Here is a 19728-nt window from a genome sequence, read left to right as displayed (position 1 = left end):
CAGAAAAGATATCTGAAGAAATAATGGACAGGAACTTCTGAAATCTGAGATGTGAATATGCACGTCCAATGCCAAACAGGATAAACAGAGGTCCACACTGAAACAAATTAGAGTCAAGTTGTCAAAACCCAAAGACGGAGACAATTCTGAAAGCAGCAACCAAAGAATGGCTCCTCAAGTACAGTGAAATGAGAGGGTATTAGATAGTAACTCAATGTCACAAGAAAAAATAAAGAACACTAGTAAAAGGAACTACATAGGTAAATATAAAAAGCTAGTATTACTATACTTTTGTTACGGCTTGTAATGTCTCCTTTTCCTACATGATTTAATAGGCAAATGCATGACAATAATCGTAAGTGTGTCATACAAAGATGTGACCTGTGACAATAACAACATAAAGGGGGGACAGAGATGTAAAGGTAGAGTGTGTTTACACTACTAAACTAAGTCAGTATTATTCCAACTAAATTGTTCTCAGCTTAGGTTAACGTAATCCCCAAAGTAATGACTAAGAAAACAACTAAAAAATATACAGAGAAGTAAAGAAGGGAATTAAAATGGTACACTACCAAAAAAAAAAAAAAAATCAACTAAGGACTTCCCTGGTGGCACAGTGGTTAAGAATCCACCTACCAATGCAGGGGACACAGGTTCGAGCCCTGGTCCGGAAAGATCCCACATGCCGTGGAGCAAGTAAGCCCGTGCGCCACAACTACTGAGCTTGCGCTCCAGAGCCCGCACATCACAACTACTGAGCCCGCATGCCACAACTACTGAAGCCCATGTGCCTAGAAACCGTGCTCTGCAACAAGAGAAGCCACCGCAATGAGAAGCCCACGCACCACAACGAAGACCCAAAAAACTTGAAACATACATAAGACAAATAGATAAATGATAGAAATAAACCATTCAACAGGAACCACGTAAAATGTAAATAGATTAAACTATCTTATTAAAGGGCAGAGATCGGCAGCGTAGATTTTAAAAGCCAGGATCCAGGAAGATCCCACATGTCGCGGAGCAACTAAGCCTGTGCGCCACAGCTGCTGAGCCTGCGCTCTGGAGCCCATGAGCCACAACTACTGAAGCCCACGTGCCTAGAGCCCATGCTCCGCAACAAGAGAAGCCACCGCAATGAGAAACCCATGCACCACAACAAAGTGTAGTACCCGCTTGCTGCAACTAGAGAAAGGCTGTGCGCAGCAACAAAGACCCGATGCAGCCAAACATAAATAAATTAAATAAATTAATTAAAAAAAAAAAAAAAAAGGAGAATCTACCTGCCAATGCAGGGGACATGGGTTCGAGCCCCAGTCCTGGAAGATCCCACATGTCACGGAGCAACTAAGCCCATGCGCCACAACTACTGAGCCTGCGCACCGCACATACTGAGCCCACATGCTGCAACTACTGAAGCCTGCACACCTAGAGCCCGTGTGCCGCAACAAGAGAAGCCACCGCAATGAGAAGCCCGCACACCTCAACAAAGAGTAGCCCCCACTCGCCGCAACTAGAGAAAGCCTGTGTGCAGCAATGAAGACCCAACGCAGCCAAAAATAAATAAAATTAAATTAAAAAAAAAAAAAGCCAAGATTCAACTACATGTTGTCTACAAGAGACTCTCTTTAGATATAAGGACATCAAGGAAAAGCCCGACAGAGAGGGCTTCAAGTCTACAGAACATTTAAAAAAGAATAAATACCAACCCTTCTCAAACTCTTCCCAAAAACTGAAGAGGAAGTAATACTTCCTAACTTATTCTATGAGTCTAGCATTACCATGATATCAATGAGAGACAAAGACAAAAAACTATGGACCAATATCCTTATGAGTATTCATGCAAAGATCTTCAACAAAATACTAGCAAACCAAATTCAACATATTAAAAGGATTATGCATGGGGACTTCCCTGGTGGTCCAGTGGCTAAGACTCCACGCTCCCGATGCAGGGGGCCTGGGTTCCGTCCCCGGTCAGGGAACTAGATCCCACAGGCCGTAATTAAGAGTCCGCACACCACAACTAAAGATCGCGCATGCTGCAACGAAGATCCTGCATGCCACAACTAAGACCTGGTGCAGCCAAATTAATTAAATTTTAAAAATCCCCATTTAAAAAGGATTATGCATGATGACCAAGCAGGATTTATTCACAGAATGCAAGGAGGATCAACATATGAAAATCAACCACTGTAATACATCACATTAATAAAATGAGGAAAAAACCCCACTTGATCATGTCAACTGAGGCAGAATACTACCCAACGTGATCTACAGATTCACTACAATCCCTATCAAAATCCCAATGACGTTTTTTCGCAGAAATAGAAACACCCATCCTAAAATTCATACGGAATCTCAAGGGACAGCCAAAACCACCTTAAAAAAGAACAGGTAGGGACTTCCCTAGTGGTCCAGGGACTTAAGACTCCACGTTCCCAACACACGGGACCCTGCTTCAATCCCTCATCAGGGAACGCAATCCCACATGCCACAGCTAAGCATTCTCATGCCCAACTAAAGATCCCGCATGCCACAACTAACACCCTTTTTAATTAATTAAATACACATTTTAGGGGCTTCCCTGGTGGCGCAGTGGTTGAGAATCTGCCTGCCAACGCAGGGGACACGGGTTCGAGCCCTGGTCTGGGAGGATCCCACATGCCGCGGAGCAGCTGGGCCCGTGAGCCACAGTTACTGAGCCTGCGCGTCTGGAGCCTGTGCTCCGCAACAAGAGAGGCTGAGACAGTGAGAGGCCCGTGCACCGCGATGAAGAGTGGCCCCCGCTTGCCACAACTAGAGAAAGCCCTCGCACAGAAACGAAGACCCAACACAGCCATAAATAAAATTTAAAAAAATAAAAAATAAAAAAAGTTCATCATTACAATCATTCCTCTTACATATAACTTCAATCCCCTTGCATCTCTCTTGCTTTGTCACAGTTAGTCACAACAACTCTGGTTAAAAAAAAAAAAAAAAAAACACACATTTTAATTAATTAAAAAGTTAGAGGACATACACTTCCTGATTTCAAAACTTACTACAAAGCTACACTAATCAAAACAGTGTGATGCTGGCATAAGGACATATAACCAATGGAAGAGAATAGAGCCTAGAAATAAACCCTTGCACGTACAGTCGATTTTTGACAAGGGTGCCAAGACCATTTGTTATGAACCGAATGTTTGTGTCCCCTCAAAATTCATAAGCTGAAGCTCTAGCCCCCAATGTGACTGTATTTGGAGGTAAGGCCTGTGAAGTGGTGATAAAGGTTAAATGAGGTCATAGGGTGGGGCCCTAATGCCATAGGGCTGGTGCCCTGATAAGAACAGGGAAGTGACACCTGAGATCTTTCTCCACCAAGTGAGGACACAGTGAGGCAGCTGTACTGCAAGCCTGGAAAGGAATCCTCACCAGGAGCTGCATCAGCCAACACCTTGATCTTGGACTTGGTTTTTTTTTTTTAGTTTATTTATTTATTTATTTTTGGCTGCGTTGGGTCTTCGTTGCTGCACGTGGGTTTTCTTTTAGCTGTGGCGAGCAGGGGCTACTCTTCATTGAGGTGCGCAGGCTTCTCACTGCAGTGGCTTCTCTTGTTGTGGTGCATAGGCTCTAGGCACACAGGCTTCAGTAGTTGTGGCACACGGGCTCCAGAGCGTAGGCTGACTAGCTGTGGCGCACGGGCTTAGTTGCTCCGTGGCACGTGGGATCTTCCCGGACCAGGGCTCGAACCCGTGTCCCCTAATTGGCAGGCAGAGTCTTAACCACTGCACCACCAGGGAAGCCCAATCTTGGACTTCTTAGTCTCCAGAAATGTGAGAAATAAATTTCTGGTTTTTAAGCCACCTGGTCTGTGGTATTTTGTTGTGGCAGCTTAAGCTAACACACCATTCAGTGGGGTAAAAGAAAAGACTTTTCCAAAAATGTTATAGGGAAAACTGGATAACCACACACAGAAAAGTTTAAAGTTGGACCCTTATCTTATACCATATATAAAAATTAGCTCAAAACAGATCAAAGACCAAAACATAATACCTAAAAATGTAAAATCCCTTAGAAGAAAACGTAGGGGCAAATCTTCATAATCTTGGATTTAGCAATGATTTCCTGGATATGACACCCTGAGCACAGGCAACAAGAGAAAAAATAGATAAACTGAACATAAAAATTAAAACCTTCTGGCATCAAAGGACACTATCAAGAGACTAGACAGACAACTCATAGAATGAGAAAATATTTGCAAGTTATTATATCTGATAAAGGATTACTATGCAAAATACATAACTCCTACACCTCAACAACAAAAACAAACAGCCCAATTCAAAAATGGGCAAGGGATTTGAATAGACATTTCTCCAAAGAAGGCATAGAAATAAATGGTCAATAAGCACATAAAAAGATGCTCAATATCATTAGTCATCATGGAAATGCAAAACAAAACCACAGTGAGTTACCACTTCACACCCATTAAGATGACTATGAACAAAATAATGGAAAAATAACAAGTATTGACAAGGATGTAGAGAAACTGGAACCTTCGTGAATTGCTAGTGGGGATATAACATAGTACTGCCATTGTGGAAAAGTGTGGCCATTCTTCAGAAACTTAAACATAGAATTACCATATAATCCAGCAGTTTTACTCCTAGGATTATACCCCAAAGTACTGAAAGTAGGGAAAGTACAAGTACAGATCTGTATACCAATGTTCATAGCAGCATTATGCACAATAATCAACAGGCAGAAACACCCGAGTAATCTATCAACAAATGATGGGTAAACAAAACATGGTATCTACAAACAGTGCAGTTATTATTCAGCTGTAAAGAAAGAATGTCGTCCTGACACCTGATACAACATGATGAACCTTGAGAACATTATGCTAAGTGAAATAAGCCAGGACATAAAGGGCAAATGTTGTATATGACCTCACTTATATGACATACTTAGAATAGAAAAATTCTCTGAGACAGAAAAATGGAAAGGAGGAGAGTGGACAGTTACTGTTTAATGGGTGCACGGTTTCTGTTTCGGATAAAACAGTTTGGAAACAGATTTGCTGATGGTTATACAATATTGTGAATATATCTAATGCCACTGAATTGTACACTTAAAAATGGTTTAAATGGTACATGTAATGTTGTATATATTTTACCACAATAAAAAAGGCAATTCTATTAAGTGATACAGAAAATGCTAATTTTTAAAAATTTACAATGTGTAAAAACCATGTAAACACATAGAATTCTCTCCAGTGTGAGTTTTCCAGGATTGAGGAAACGAGCTGCACAGAAAGCACCACAGTACTTCTCTTGAGGATGCTGTTCGGTGTGTCTGGACAAAACCTACACCGGGCGCAGTGGTGGTGAGTTCTCTTTGTCTAAGGGGAGGCTACCGGAGTTTCTCCTGTTTGCTTACGTTTCTCACTCAATTTCTCTAAAATGAACATGCACTGCTTCTGTTTTAAGATTTTTTTTAATTAGACAGAAATGCTCTTTCACCTGTGACAACACTATGTGGACAGCAAGTAAAGGGCTGGGTGGGTCACATGCAGGAAGTGCACAGCAGACCTCAGGGGCCTCCCCCAGTCACAGGGAAAAGTCTTCCCGGAGATGAATCCTCTGATGCTGGGACATGTTGGAGCTGTGCCGGAAGGCCTTGCCACACTCGCCGCACGTGTACGGCTTCTCCCCGGTGTGGATCCTCCGGTGCTGCAGGAGGTACGTGCCCTGGCTGAAGGCTTTCTTGCAATCAGTGCATTTGTACGGCTTCTCTCCGTGGTGTGACCTCTGATGGTGGATGAGTCTGGAACTGTTGTGGAAGGCCTTCCCACACTCACCGCACTTGTAGGGTTTCTCTCCCGTGTGGATCCTCTGATGCTGGATGAGGTGGGTGCTCTGGCTGAAGACTTTGCCACAGTCATTACATTCATAGGGCTTTTCTCCAGTGTGGCTTCTCTGATGTTCAACAAGCTTGGTTTTTTGGATGAAGGCTTTCTCACATTCATTACATTTATAGGGTTTTTCTCCAGTGTGAATTCTCTGATGTTGAATAAGGTTAGAACTCTGGGTAAAGCCTTTGCCACATTCTTTGCACTCGTATGGCTTCTCTCCAGTGTGAGTCCGACGATGTCGGATGAGGATTGAGCCGTCACTGAAGGCCTTCCCACAGTCGTTGCACTTGTAGGGCTTCTCTCCAGTGTGGATCCTCTGGTGATAAATGAGGGACGAGTAGGCACTGAAGTGCTTCCCACACTCGCCACACTTGTAGGGCTTCTCCCCAGTGTGGATCCTCTGATGCTTCATGAGGTTGGGCCTCTGATTGAACGTCTTCCCGCACTCATCGCAGCGGTAGGGGATCTCCCCAGAGTGCATCCTGCGGTGATTGATGAGTTCGCAGCTCTGGTGGAAGGCTTTCCCACACTCGTCGCACTTGTAGGGCTTCTCTTCGCTGTGCAGCCGCTGGTGCTTGGCAAGGTTAGCACTGTACCTGAAGGCTTTCCCACAGCAACCACAATAATGCAATTTTTTCCCAATAGGAATTTTGTGATCTTCTTTAACAACTAAATTTGCAGTGAAAACTTCTCCTAAATCACGAACTATATTTGTTTTTTTGGACCTGTGTACACGCTTATGGTTATTAAGGTATGATCTCTGTTCAAAACTTTGCTCACATATATCGCATTTGTGAGGTCTCTGATCAGCGAGAGGGCTTGACCCCAACCTGAGGTTTCCCCCACACTCCAGGCCACTCTCCTTGTTTGCCAGTGTGACTGGCCTGGGGCCTCTCTGCTCCACAGGCCCGTCCATGCTCCCCTCTGGCTCCCTGACATGCTCACAGGCTTCTCCCGGCTCAAGTCCCTGGAGAACACTCCCCCTGAGTCGGTCCAGTTCTTCCCCATAGAGCATCTCGCCTGAAGTCAACTCCTGGTTCTCACTCCTGGTCCCATGAGCTGAAACAACAAATGGAACACCTCAGGGTCACCTGTTCTGACTCTGGAAGGAAGGTATAAAGATGCTGCTGACCACCTGTGGAGTACCATCTCCACCATCTCCAAAGTCACAACAACACCATCTCCAAAGTCTTGCAGACATGAGAGCCTGGAGCCCAGAGGCTTAAAAGCCTCACCCAGGGCTGCAATCTCGCGGCAGCACAAGCATCCGCCCAACTCTTAACACCCACACCATTCCTGCCTGCCTTCTGCCCACAAAGCCTGCTTGGTTGGGACTGCAGGATACCTGTCCTCATCACAAAAGGACAGAATATGGAAGCTTCATAGCATCATGCAAACAGAGCAAGGAGGGGTCCCAAAAGTCACGAAGGATATCTGACAAAGAAATTAAAGCTGAGCGAGTGTAAGGCTGCCTAACAACAGCTAATCCACCCCAAAATCCATGGTGGGAAAACCAGCTGCCTCCCCAGAAGGGCAGAGAGCAGAGCTCATGCCAACTGAGGAGGAGAGGGTAGAGCACACAGAGGCTGGGTCCCTCAGCCCTCCCTAGCAGGCCACGCCCATTCCCAGGGCTCTTCCCAGGGGCCTGAGAGGCCACCCCGGGAGCCACCAGCACCTTAAACTCAAGATGCAACACGGGATGCCCTCAAGTCTGAGGCCCATGTCTCCACCCTTTCTTCCCTGACAAGGCACACAGTGACTCCACTTGCAGGAATACACTCAACAGAAATGCATTCTCTGTGAGCCAAGACACACACACACACACACACACACACACACACACACACACACGGCCCCAAAATGGGGACAACCAAATGCCCTGCAGAAGTACAATGGAAAAAACTTGTGGTGTGTTCATGACAGAACAGCGAACAGACCGAACAAACTCCATACAACATGGCAGGCTCACCACATGCAGGTGCCCCGCAGGAGTCAGAGAGAAGGGCCAGTGGGGAGCAGTGAGAAATGACTGAGGAGGCCCTGTGGGCTCCCAGAGAACTAGATATGTTCTCTATTTTGATCTGGATGATGGATTTTCGTAAAAATCGACTGAGCTGTAAATAGGGTCTGTCCCATTTCTGTAAGTATTTATATTTGAATAAACAAATTTACAAACGTGAAATTCAAGTTCTTTGAGCCAAAAGTTCCTTCCTAGGACATCAGCAAGACACCTGCAAAAAGTCACTCATCAGCATTCTCTGTGGCAATGAACCCAGAGGACACCATTCCCCACAGCACTTCCACTGAGAGCAGTGACCGCAGCTCGTGTGCACAGAAATGGAAATGCATTCAGTGAAAAATCCAGCAACCCCGCAATGCACACAGATCACTGCATTCCTATTAGGAAGCGATGTCTGTGTGTGGGTGCAGACCAGACTTCACTGGAAAAGGAACAGCAGGTACACACCGGAACACATTTGTATCTGGGTGCTAGGATCTGGGGTGATGTGTACTCCCTCCCTTTCCTATCATGGCCTGTAATCATCTAGTAGGTTAACTCAGAAGAGGGCAAACGAAGCGATGTTCTCCATCGCTATGGCCCCGCCTGACGGTCTGACGCCCCTCGGAGGGCATGAGCTCTGGACAGCAGGGCTCCATGGAGTCCTGGGGGCCTGGCCTTCCTTCACAGCACACCCGAGTGCCTTCCCCTCTTCTCCTCCACCAACACTGCCCCTTCTTACCCTCCTAGAAGATTCAACGGAAGAATCACCCTGTAAATAAGCAACAAGAATATACTGTGCTGCACAGGGAAACATAGCCATTACTTTGTAGCAACTTTAAATGAAGTATAATCTGTAAAAATACTTAATCGCTACATTGTACACCTGAAACTAACAGAATATTGTAAATCAACTATACTTCAATTAAAAGAAAAGAAGAGTCACCCCACTGTGGCACCCAGGCTGGCAAAGGTGACCCAGGTTTCAGCAGAGGCCACTCCCAGGGCTACTGCACTGGCCATAATGCATCTTCCTCCAAACTCATGAGTCGGCTGACACTACATATCGTGGACCCCCACACATGCTTGTTCAGCAAGTGAGTCGGGGAGTCAGCCCCGCTACGCACCTGAGCCATCGATGGTTGGTCGCTCTCTCCCCTGCACGTCCAGGACCCACGGCTCATCCCCTCGCTCCAACTGTGTAATCACCTCCGGCTTGGGGCCTGTAGGTCCAGCTCCTGGGAAGGAGACGAGGCCTGGGGTTGATGCCAAGGACACAGTGTGGGCTCACCCTGGGACTGGCGGGGGAGAGGACACACAGGTACAGGGGGTGATGTGAAGTCTGGATACGCCCTGGAGGGGTGGACGTGGTCATGAAGATGAAGATCTGAGCACAGGGGACTCTCTCCACCAGGAGGTGCACCTACGTTGGGCCTGGGGCAGGGAGGCAGTCTTATCCGGTGCTGGCGAACCCATCTCCACCCAGGGCCCTCCTCTGTGCAGACCAGGCCTGCCTGGGACCAGGGTCAGTGACACCCATCTGTGGGCCCAGGGGATGAGGCCCTCAGCCCAGCCCCTGCTGAGCCCTGAGTCCCCAGGACTGTTCCGAGTTGCATCCCAGAAAGGGGCCTCACCCAGCGAGACCAGGTTCTTGTAGGTTTCCAGCATCACATCCCTGTAGAGGCCTTTCTGAACAGGGCCCAAACGGCCCCACTCCTCCCTGGAGAGGAGCACGGCCACGTCCTCGAAGGTCACTTCAGCCTGGAACAACAAGAGCTGCTGCAGGCCCAAGCGTGGCTCAGGCTGGGCCCGGGCTAGAGAAGCAGCACAGGGGTGATCACAGGCCTGATCCCTCAGCGTGGCCCTAGGGGGTGACCTGACCCTTTGGCTGCTGAGCCAGCTCACTCAGGGAGGTCGGGGGATTCCCAGGGTCACCCTTCCTCTGCTCAGCGCCCCACAGCAGAGACGCCTGACAGTGTTTGCTGAGGCCAAGCAGACAAGGAAGCCCTGGAAGAAGACCTCACGCCTCCCAGGGAAGACAGATGCTCACCTGGGGCAGGGCAGACAGATGCAAAGCTGCCATCGCCTAGTACCCTGGGCTTCCCGGGAATGGAGGCAGGAGCCAGTCACTCAGGTGCTGAGGGAAGAGAGAGGAACATGTGGAGGTGCAGCCTGGCCCCTCCTGCAGCCGGCCTCAGTGCTCGGCCTCCCGGGCAGACTCTGCTCCCTGCAGACACGTACAACATTTCAGGTCATCTGCCCCCACCTCCTCCCGGGGACCAAGTAGTCTCATTCAGGAGGAGGATGGAGACAGTCATTCACTTTATATGAAAGAATAAAGATAACACATTAAGGGCTGAGGAAGAAAAAGGAGTGAAAAAAAAAAAACAATAAAAGGCATAAAGCAAAGTCAAAGATGAAGAGGCAAAAAATACAAAACTAGTAGAAACAAGACCAATGGATGTGTAACAGTTAGAAGTAAAAGGATTAAACTCACCTACTGGAAGCACAAGACTCTCCAATTAGATACACAAAATGCACCTATATAACCTAAAATAACACAGAAAGGCTAAATATAAGACAGACCAAAGAGACACTAATTAAAATAAAGCTATAATAGCTATATTTACCTTTCCCGTATCTTTAAAGCTCTTTATTGGAGTATGACGTTTACAGAGCAGAGTCGACAAATCGAACACACAGCTCGAGGGGCCCGGCCCACAGAACCAGGCCCTGGCAGCCCTGCCACTGCTGCAGGCTCTGCCTCCTTGCTGGCCTCCCAGGAGAGCCTCTGCCTGGCTCCTGGCAGCACAGATCAGCGCCCTGCGGACTCTGTCAGAGGGGTTATGCCTTCTGCACTCCGTGCTGCCTTCTTCCCCTTAGCACGGTGTTTGCAAGCTGAACATGCTTTGCTGCATGTGCCTTAGCGATGTTTATACCAATCAAAACAAGACTGAAAGCAAAAATCATTATTAGGAACAAAAGCAGACACCGGGTATTAATAAAAGGAAAAATCCACCAAAAGCTGTAATTACAAACGTGTATCTACAAACAAATCCTCGAAGTGTAGAAAACCAAAGCTAAGTGCAGTGCCAAAGAGAAACGTGCAAACCCTCCCCTGGAATGAGAGATTTTAACACACTTCCCTCAGAAATGAGTGGATCAAATAGAGGATACTTACTTAAAGCACAGAGAATACACTTTTTCAAAATGTACACTGAATATTATAAGAAATAACACATACCAGACAAAAAAGAAAGTTTCAAAATATTCCAGGGACTTCCCTGGTGGTCCAGTGGTAAAGAATCTGCCTTCCAATGCAGGGGATATGGGTTTGATCACTGCTCGGAGAACTAAGATCCCACATGCCACGGGGCAACTAAGCCCGTGCACCACAACTTCTGAGTCCACACGCCCTGGAGCCTGCGCGCCACAACTAGAAGACAAAACCCACACACCACAACTAGAGAGAAGCCCACATGCCGCAACAAAGAGCCCACACACTGCAACAAAAGATTCCGCGTGCCACAGCTAAGACCAAACGCAGCCAAAAATAAAATAAAATAAAATAAATAATAAAAAATAAATCTTAAAAAATGTGTGTGTGTATATATATATATATATAACACAAAAAATTCCAAAGGCTGACATCATTTGGCAAACTTTCATATTGTTGTTGCACTAAAAATATCTGATTTAAAAAAGGACCCCCCTTCAAGAAAAACACAGAAATGGAAATTAAGGTGGAAATGGAAACAAAGATTACCTAAGGGAAACCTTAATGCACTTATTTTAACAAAGAGATTGAAATAATAATCTAAGCATTCAACAACAAACCAGGCACAGAATAAGAAAGCAATTCAAGGAAAGAAAACAAAAAAAATAAACACAATTTAAAGAAACAGAAAATAATCTCAACCTTGGTTCTTTGAAAATGCTAATAAAATACACAAACGTCTGGCAAGTCCAAAGTGGGGAAGGGGAAAAGATGGAAAAGGAAATACTATTAAGAACAAAAAAGGGAACACAACTCTACATACCACACATAAGAGTAGCGGTTCTTAGAGTGCAGGCCAAGACCCTGGCACTCCTAGCACTCAAGTCTGTTTCATAACAACGGTAAGGGAACACAACAGAAACATTAGCATTAGTCAGCGACAAGAGGCAGATGCTTGCTCCCTCACCCAGCTGCTATGTAACAGTGTACCAAAGACCCTAGCCAATGCATTAAGTCACAGAAAAAGAAATACAAGCTACAGTTCAGTGGTTAGGACTCCGTGCTTCCACTGCAAGGGACACGGGTTTGATCCCAGGTTGGGGAACTAAGATTCCACATGCCACCACGCAACCAAAATAAAAAAGAAGAAGAAGAAGAAAAAAGAAGATCTACATAGAAAATCCGAGAGTATCAACCCAGTGTTGGGATGATAAGAGTTCAACAGGATTGCCATATACAAGGTCAATAGACTAATTAATATCACTCCCATATACTAACAATCAGCAACCAAAAAAACAGCATTCCTAACAGCTACAAAAACTATACCGCACCTACGAAATCTAACAAAAAAAATGTAACTTTATGGACAAGATGATAAAACTTCATTGAAGGACACACACATAAAAAAACAAAACCTATGGAAAAACAGACAACGTTCATAAACAGAAGAGCTTGATATCACAAAAATGTCAGTTCTCCCCAAATGAATCTATTAATTCTGTACAAGCAAAACTGCAACGGGACATATCATGATATCTGACCAAAATGACTCTAAACATCACAAGAGTAATGATCTAATAAGATTAACCAAGGCAATGCCAAAGAAGAACTAAGGCACAGCCATGCCCTACCAGATATCAAGTCTTTTTTTCTTTTTAATAAATTTATTTATTTATTTATTTTATTTTTTGGCTGCATTGGGTCTTCGTTGCTGTGCGCGGGCTTTCTCTAGTTGCATTGAGCAGGGGCTACTCTTTGTTGCGGTGCGCGGGCTTCTCATTGAGGTGGCTTCTCTTGCTGTGGAGCACAGGCTCTAGGCGTGCAGGCTTCAGTAGTTGTGGCACGTGGGCTCAGTAGTTGTGGCTCGCAGGCTCTAGAGCGCAGGCTCAGTAGTTGCGGCACACGGGCTTAGTTGCTCCATGGCATGTGGGATCTTCCCGGACCAGGGCTCGAACCCGTGTCCCCTGCATTGGCAGGCGGATTCTTAACCACTGATCCACCAGGGAAGTCCTCAAGTCTTATTATAAGGCTGTGGTAATAAAAGTGAGATACAGCTGTCCCTAGGTGTCCATGCAGAATTGATTCCAGGACCCTAATAGGATACCAAAATCTGAAAATACTCAACTCCATTATATAAAATGGCATAGTCTTTGCATATAACCCACACACATACACATCCTCCCGTATACTTTAAAAATCGTCTCTAGATTACTTATAATACTTAACACAATGTAGATGCTATGTAAATACTTGTAGATACAATGGAAATACTATGTAAAGAGTTGCCAGGTGGGTCTTCCCTGGTGGCGCAGTGGTTAGGAATCCACCTGCTGATGTAGGGGACACGGGTTCAAGCCCTGGTCTGGGAAGATCCCACACGCCACGGAGCAACTAAGTCTATGTGCCACAACTACTGAGCCTGCGCTCTAGAGCCCGCGTGCCACAACTACTGAAGCTCGCGTGCCTAGAGCCTGTGCTCTGCAACACAGAGAAGCCACCGCAATGAGAAGCCTGTGCACCACAATGAAGAGTAGCTCCCACTCGCCACAACTAGAGAAGGCCCACGCGCAACAACGAAGACCCAACGCAGCCAAAATTAAATAAATAAATAAATAAATAAAAATTTATTAAAAAAAAGAGTTGCTAGGTGTAGCAAACCCAAGTTTTACTTTTTGGAACTTTCTGTAATTTTTTTTCCTCCAACAATTTCAATCCTCAGTTGGTTGAATCCACAGATGCAGAACCCACAGATACAGAGGGCTGATTGTAAGAGCCCAGGAAAGAGGATAATGGGACAGATCCACGCATATATTAATGACACACTTGCAATGTTAAGAGCAATGCACCATTCAATAAATGGAGCTGGCACAACTGATTTTCCACAGGGAAGTAAAATTAGATCCTGCCTTCCATGGCACACAAAAATATATTTCAGACAGGCTGAAGGCCTAAATGTTTCTTTAAAATGTTTATAGCTATTATAAGGAAATAATACGGAAAACAAACCATCCATAAAGGAAAAGTTGCTTAATTTTACTCCATCAAAAAAAACTTCTGTACAAGACACCACAAAATTAAAAGCAAACTGGGACTTCCCTGGTGGTCCAGTGGCTGAGACTCCACGTTCCCAATGCAGGGGGCCCGGGTTCAATCCCTGGTCAGGGAACTAGATCCCACATGCCACAACTAAGAGTTCGAATGCCGCAACTAAAGATCCCGCAGGTGGCAACGAAGATCCCAAGTGCCACAACTAAGACCCGGTGCAGCCAAATAAATAAATAAATATTTTAAAAAAATAAAAAGCAAACTGCAAGGTGAAAAAAAATATTTTCAAACATATGTAATAAAAGATATACAGCATATATTAAAAAATAAAAAACAAAAACAAACAACCCATCAAAAATTTAAAAGGGAATTCCCTGGTGGTCCGCTGAAGACATGACAAACATGGACTCTGAGTCCCATAGGTAGTCTGGTAGTCACTCTGGAAATCGATCAGGCACCACCTGGTAGAGCTGAAACTCTGCAAACCCCTGGGTCAGGAAACCTAATTCTAGGTACGTGCCCTATAAAAACTCTTGCTAATGCACAAAAGACACACAAGGATGTTCCTGTATGTCTGTGTACAAGCAAAAAAGGGAACAACCTCAATTCTCATCATCAGGGAACAGGCAAGGTCACAGTGGTTGAAAGGAATGAACACATCATTGTCACAGAGGAGACAGAACACAAGTTATAAGACTGAGTAAAACTGGTAAGTGTAGAATATCAACAGTATGACATATAAGTAGATTTTAAAATACAGAAACACTATTAAGTGTGTAGAGATATAAGAAAACGTGCTGACAGCAAAATAACAATCAACAGAGTTATTTTTCTGGCACCTAAGAGATGGGAGAAAATACGTGCAAACAACATATCTGATAGGGTTTAAGATCCAAAATATATATGGAACTCACACAACTCAATAGCAAAAAAAACATATAACCCAACTTAAAAGTGGGCAAAGTAGCTGAATAGACATTTCTCCAAAAAAGACAAACAAATGACCAACAGCTACATGCTCAGGTGCTCAACATCACTCATCATCAGGGAACTGCAAATCAAAACCACAAGGAGGGGGCTTCCCTGGTGGCACAGTGGTTAAGAATCTGCCTGTCAATGCAGGGGACACAGGTTCGAGCCCTGGTCCAGGAAGGTCCCACATGCCACAGAGCAACTAAGCCCATGCATCACAACTACCGAGCCTGCGCTCTAGAGCCGGCATGCCACAACTACTGAAGCCCGCATGCCTAGAGCCCGTGCTCTGCAACAAGAGAAGCCACCGCAATGAGAAGCCCGCGCACCACAACAAAGAGTAGCCCCCGCTCTCAGCAACTAGAGAAAATCCGTGTGCAAGCGAAGACCCAATGCAGCCAAAAATTAAATAAATGAATAAATAAATTAATTTTGAAAAAAAACAAACCCACAAGGAGGGGCTTCCCTGGTGGCGCAGTGGTTAAGAATCCGCCTGCCAATGCAGGGGACACGGGTTCGAGCCCTGGTCCGGAAAGATCCCACATGCCACGGAGCAACTAAGCCCGTGCGCCACAACTACTGAGCCTGTGCTCTAGAGCCCGCGAGCCACAACTACTGAGCCCGCGTGCCACAACTACTGAAGCCCACGTGCCTAGAGCCTGTGCTCCGCATGCAACAAGAGAAGCCACTGCAATGAGAAGCCCACACACCACACCAAAGACCCAATGCAGCCAAAAATAAATAAAATAAATTTATTAAAAAAAAAAAACCACAAGGAGATACCACTTCACACTTGTTAGAATGGCTACTCTCAAAAAGCAAAAGAGGAACTTCCCTGGTGGCACAGTGGTTAAGAATCCACCTGCCAATGCAGGGGACATGGGTTCGATCCCTGGTCTGGGAAGATCCCACATGCCAGGGAGGAACTAAGCCCATGCGTCACAACTACTGAGCCTGTGAGCCACAACTACTGAGCCCGAGTGCCACACTACTGAAGCCCGCGCGCCTATAGAGCCCGTGTTCCGCAACAAGAGAAGCCACCGCTTGCCGCAGCTAGAGAAAGCCCGTGTGCAGCAATGAAGACCCAACGCAGCCAAAAATAAATTAATTTTTAAAAAAGAACATCCTTTACCTTTTCAAAAAAAAAAGCAAAAGCATTGGTGAGGATTTGGAGAAAAGGGAACCCTTGCACACTGTTGGTGGAAATGTAAATTGGTGCATCAACTATGAAAAACAGTATGAAGGTTCCGCAAAAAATTGTAAGTAGAACCACCATATGATCCAACAATCCTACTTCTCAGTATATAGCCAAAAGAAATGAAATCTGGAGCTCAAAGTGAGATCTGCACTCCCGTGTTCACTGCAGCATTATTCACAACAGCTAAGTCATGGAAACAACCTAAACGTCTGTCCATGGATGAAAGGATAAAGTAAATGTGGCAAAAAATAAATAAATAAAAACAAGGGAAAAAAAAGAAATGTGGCATATATATACAATGGAATATTATTCAGTCATTAAAAAAAGAAGGATGGGCTTCCCTGGTGGCGCAGTGGTTCAGAGTCTGCCTGCCAATGCAGGGGACACGGGTTCGAGCCCTGGTCTGGGAAGATCCCACATGCCGCGGAGCGACTAGGCCCGTGAGCCACAAGTACTTAGCCTGCGCGTTTGGAGTCTGTGCTCCGCAACAAGAGAGGCCGCGACGGTGAGAGGCCCGCGCGCCGCGATGAAGAGTGGCCCCCGCTCGCCGCAACTAGAGAAAGCCCACGCACGGAGACGAAGACCCAACACAGCCAAAACAATAAATAAATAAAGTGTAAAAATTAAAAAAAAAAAAAAAAAGAATTCCTGCCATTGGCAACAACATGGATGAACCTGGAGAGCATTATACTAGGTGAAATAAGCCAGGCACAGAAAGACAAACGCTGCATGATCTCACTTATACGTGGTATCTAAAACAGTCCAAATCATAGACTCAAGGAGTAGAATGGTGGTCGCCAGGGTTTGGGGGTTAATGAAAATGGACATGTTGGTCAGACTACAAACTTTCAGTTATGCAAGATGAATAAGTTCTGGAGAGTTAATGAACAGCCAGGTAATTATAGTTAACAATACTGTATTATATACTTTGAAATTTGCTAAGAGGATTTTTTTTTTTTTAATTTAGACTGCTACGGGTCTTAGCTGCGGCATGCGAACTCTAAGTTGCGGTTCTGGTTCCCTGACCAGGGGTCAAACCCAGGCCCCTGCATTGGGAGCGCGGAGTCTTAGCCACTGGACTGCCAAGGTTTTTAACAGTTTTCTTAAATTACAAAAAAAAAAGGGCGGGGTGGGGGGTGGGCTTGAAAAAATTGTAGCAAAAAGAGAACTGGCAATCCCAGTCCCTGACGTTTGCTAATCCATTCTCTGTACTTAAGTTTTATCGAAAAGCATTTTTTAATGCTACATTTTAAAAGCACAAAACAATGGGGCAAATAAAAAGGTTTCAGACCTTGAATAAAAGCCTCTAGAAAGAGAAACAAAAATTTGGCTGCAGGGAGAAAGGCTTCCGAGGGCCAGAAGCAGAAGGGTGGGAAGGAAGGGAAGATACGTCCGGTAGGGCGGGGTGCGGGACCCGCAGGGCCGCGGGGGAAATGCGGAGGCGGGCTGACGCTGGAGGTGACGGGAGTGGGCGCGGGCATGAACCCCCCCCCAGCTGAAGGCCCGCGAGGAGGGAACCGGGGGCGGAACGAGTTGGGGGCGGAGAGCGAGAGGGGAGCACAACAGTGCGAGGCCGGCGCGCGCGGCGCCTGGTTACCGGCGGCATCTCGCGCCGCGGAAGCAGCCCCTTGGGGCGACCCGGGAAGGGAGTCCGGTTGAGAGACCCCAGGGCGGGCTTGGGACCGGTGACGGAGACTCCGCGGCGGGAGAGGGGCCTGGCGAGGAACGACCCCGACCGGTGGAGACCAATAGGGTTCGGGGCCTTGCAATGGGACCCGGGGCGGGAGCTCTCGGTGTCGAGTGGAGGGTCCGCGCTCCGCGCCCGGGAGGCGCCGCCCCCGCCGCCCCCGCCGCCCCCGCCGCCCCCGCCGCCCCCGCCGCCCCACACTCACCTCAGCGCCGCCCAACGGCGGCAGCCCGACCAGGCCCCGCCTGCCGCTCCAGCCCAGCCGACCGAAACCCGACCGGAAGTGACGTGGCCCTCCTCCCGGATCCCGGCAGAAGACGCCTTAGGGTCGCTCTGGGAAACGGACGCCGCGTCTCGGTGGTCGGCCGCCTCGAGGAAAGTAGAAGCTGCGTCGTAGATCGGGAACGCTGCCACCAGGTGGCAGTCTGCAACCACGACCCCCAGGCTTCGCAGTGAAGGCAAAGCAGAGGCTTTGGTGACCGGCAGATTTCCAGTATTTCTCCTTTTCAGTGAAACTCTCAAGCCACTGCAACCAACAAAAGTTCAGGCAGGCCCTTACCTTTGCAGCTAAAGGCAGAAAACCACGCCCTTTCTCAAGGCCATGTGAAGAGGATACTTACTGGTCAAAGCAGCCCTTGTTTTAGTTTAACCCACTGCCCCCAGCCCCAACTCCTGTAAATGGGGCCCAGTGTCCACTCAGGGTCTGAGTGCCCGAATGCTCCTGGAGCAAACTCTCCCTGTTGGCCAGTCCCCTGGACAAATCCCCAGGCCACTTTACCCAGAAGGGAGCAATATTGCAAGCAGGTTATGGTTCAGGCGAACATGTCCAGTGCCCTTTCTTTCAGAAGGAACCATTGCCCTTCTCTCATGACCGAGGTCCTAGCCCTGCTGGGTCACTGTCTAGGTGTGGGTGGCATAGGACACGTGGGGCCCCAGGAAGGCAAAACTAGAACTGAGGTTTGCACTAGAGACAGGTGTGGACCATGAGAACAAGGAGCCAGCTGGCAACCAGTGAGGCCCTACCACCCAGGAGGAACCCTGCCAGTCTCCCAGAACAGTCAAGGTGACCAGTTCTCATGCATGAGACTCAGGAAGGTGGCTGCCAGAGACTCCAGCCCGTGCCCTTCCGCCCAGTCTGTAAAGGCGCGTCCCACCTCAGCCTGCCATCCACCCTTGCTGTCCCAATCAGCCTACCACTCACTCCAATGGTCAGTTAGGCACAGTGGCTTGCAGCTCCTGCTTTCACATCAGCTCCCAAGGGGTACCACTAGGGGCAGGGGGCTCTGGCTGGCCTCTGGGAAGCAAGTGTCCTGGTCCTGAGGCACTGATGGGCCTCCACTCCCATTTTGGTGCCCAGTCTGCCCTGTTGACCAGTCCATCATTTAGTCTGGGACAAGGTGCTAGTGGGCTATTGCCAAAAAGGAAACCCATCTGTTGAGAAACTAGTCTGGTCCTTCCATTGCAAGCAGCACCCCTGCTCTCCAGCCTGTGGCTCCAGGGACACCACTCTCACCCAACAGCACCCAAACCCTCATCCAGATTCTCCAAGTGCTCAAGACAAGTTAGTGAACGGAGGTCTGGGGGCTACACTCCTTGTGAGTGGGCTTCTCTGCTCCATGACCAGGTGGTGGGGGATTCCAGGAGTCAAGATGTGAAGCAACCCAGCAGCCCCACCTTCTCTGTCCAAAGCTTCCACTGTTCGCTAGTGCAACTACTT

The 19728-nt window shown here is 47.1% G+C and overlaps 1 protein-coding gene across 6 annotated transcripts; it reads right to left on the bottom strand.

The window, feature by feature from the left end:
- Positions 1 to 5107: 5107 nt before the first annotated feature.
- Positions 5108 to 18481, bottom strand: ZNF34 (zinc finger protein 34). Of its 6 annotated transcripts, XM_061171898.1 has the most exons (8): positions 18217 to 18481; positions 11137 to 11328; positions 10523 to 10845; positions 10390 to 10442; positions 9943 to 10029; positions 9527 to 9653; positions 9020 to 9130; positions 5108 to 6952 (listed from the first exon to the last, which is right to left on the bottom strand). In XM_061171898.1, exons 5-8 carry the CDS (start codon positions 9973 to 9975, stop codon positions 5589 to 5591), a joined length of 1635 nt encoding a protein of 544 aa, XP_061027881.1. In that variant the 5' UTR covers positions 9976 to 10029; positions 10390 to 10442; positions 10523 to 10845; positions 11137 to 11328; positions 18217 to 18481; the 3' UTR covers positions 5108 to 5588. The 6 variants fall into 6 exon arrangements, with proteins under 6 accessions (XP_061027881.1, XP_061027879.1, XP_061027878.1 ...); XM_061171896.1 differs by lacking the exon at positions 11137 to 11328 and having other exon boundaries at positions 9943 to 10119; positions 18217 to 18297; XM_061171895.1 differs by lacking the exon at positions 11137 to 11328 and having other exon boundaries at positions 18217 to 18297.
- Positions 18482 to 19728: the final 1247 nt, after the last annotated feature.

The sequence above is a fragment of the Eubalaena glacialis genome, chromosome 17 (genome assembly GCF_028564815.1).
Source record: "Eubalaena glacialis isolate mEubGla1 chromosome 17, mEubGla1.1.hap2.+ XY, whole genome shotgun sequence".
Taxonomy (NCBI): Eukaryota; Metazoa; Chordata; class Mammalia; order Artiodactyla; family Balaenidae; genus Eubalaena; species Eubalaena glacialis.
The sequence above is the reverse complement of the archived record's forward strand: the minus strand, read 5'-3'. Positions and strand labels throughout refer to the sequence as shown.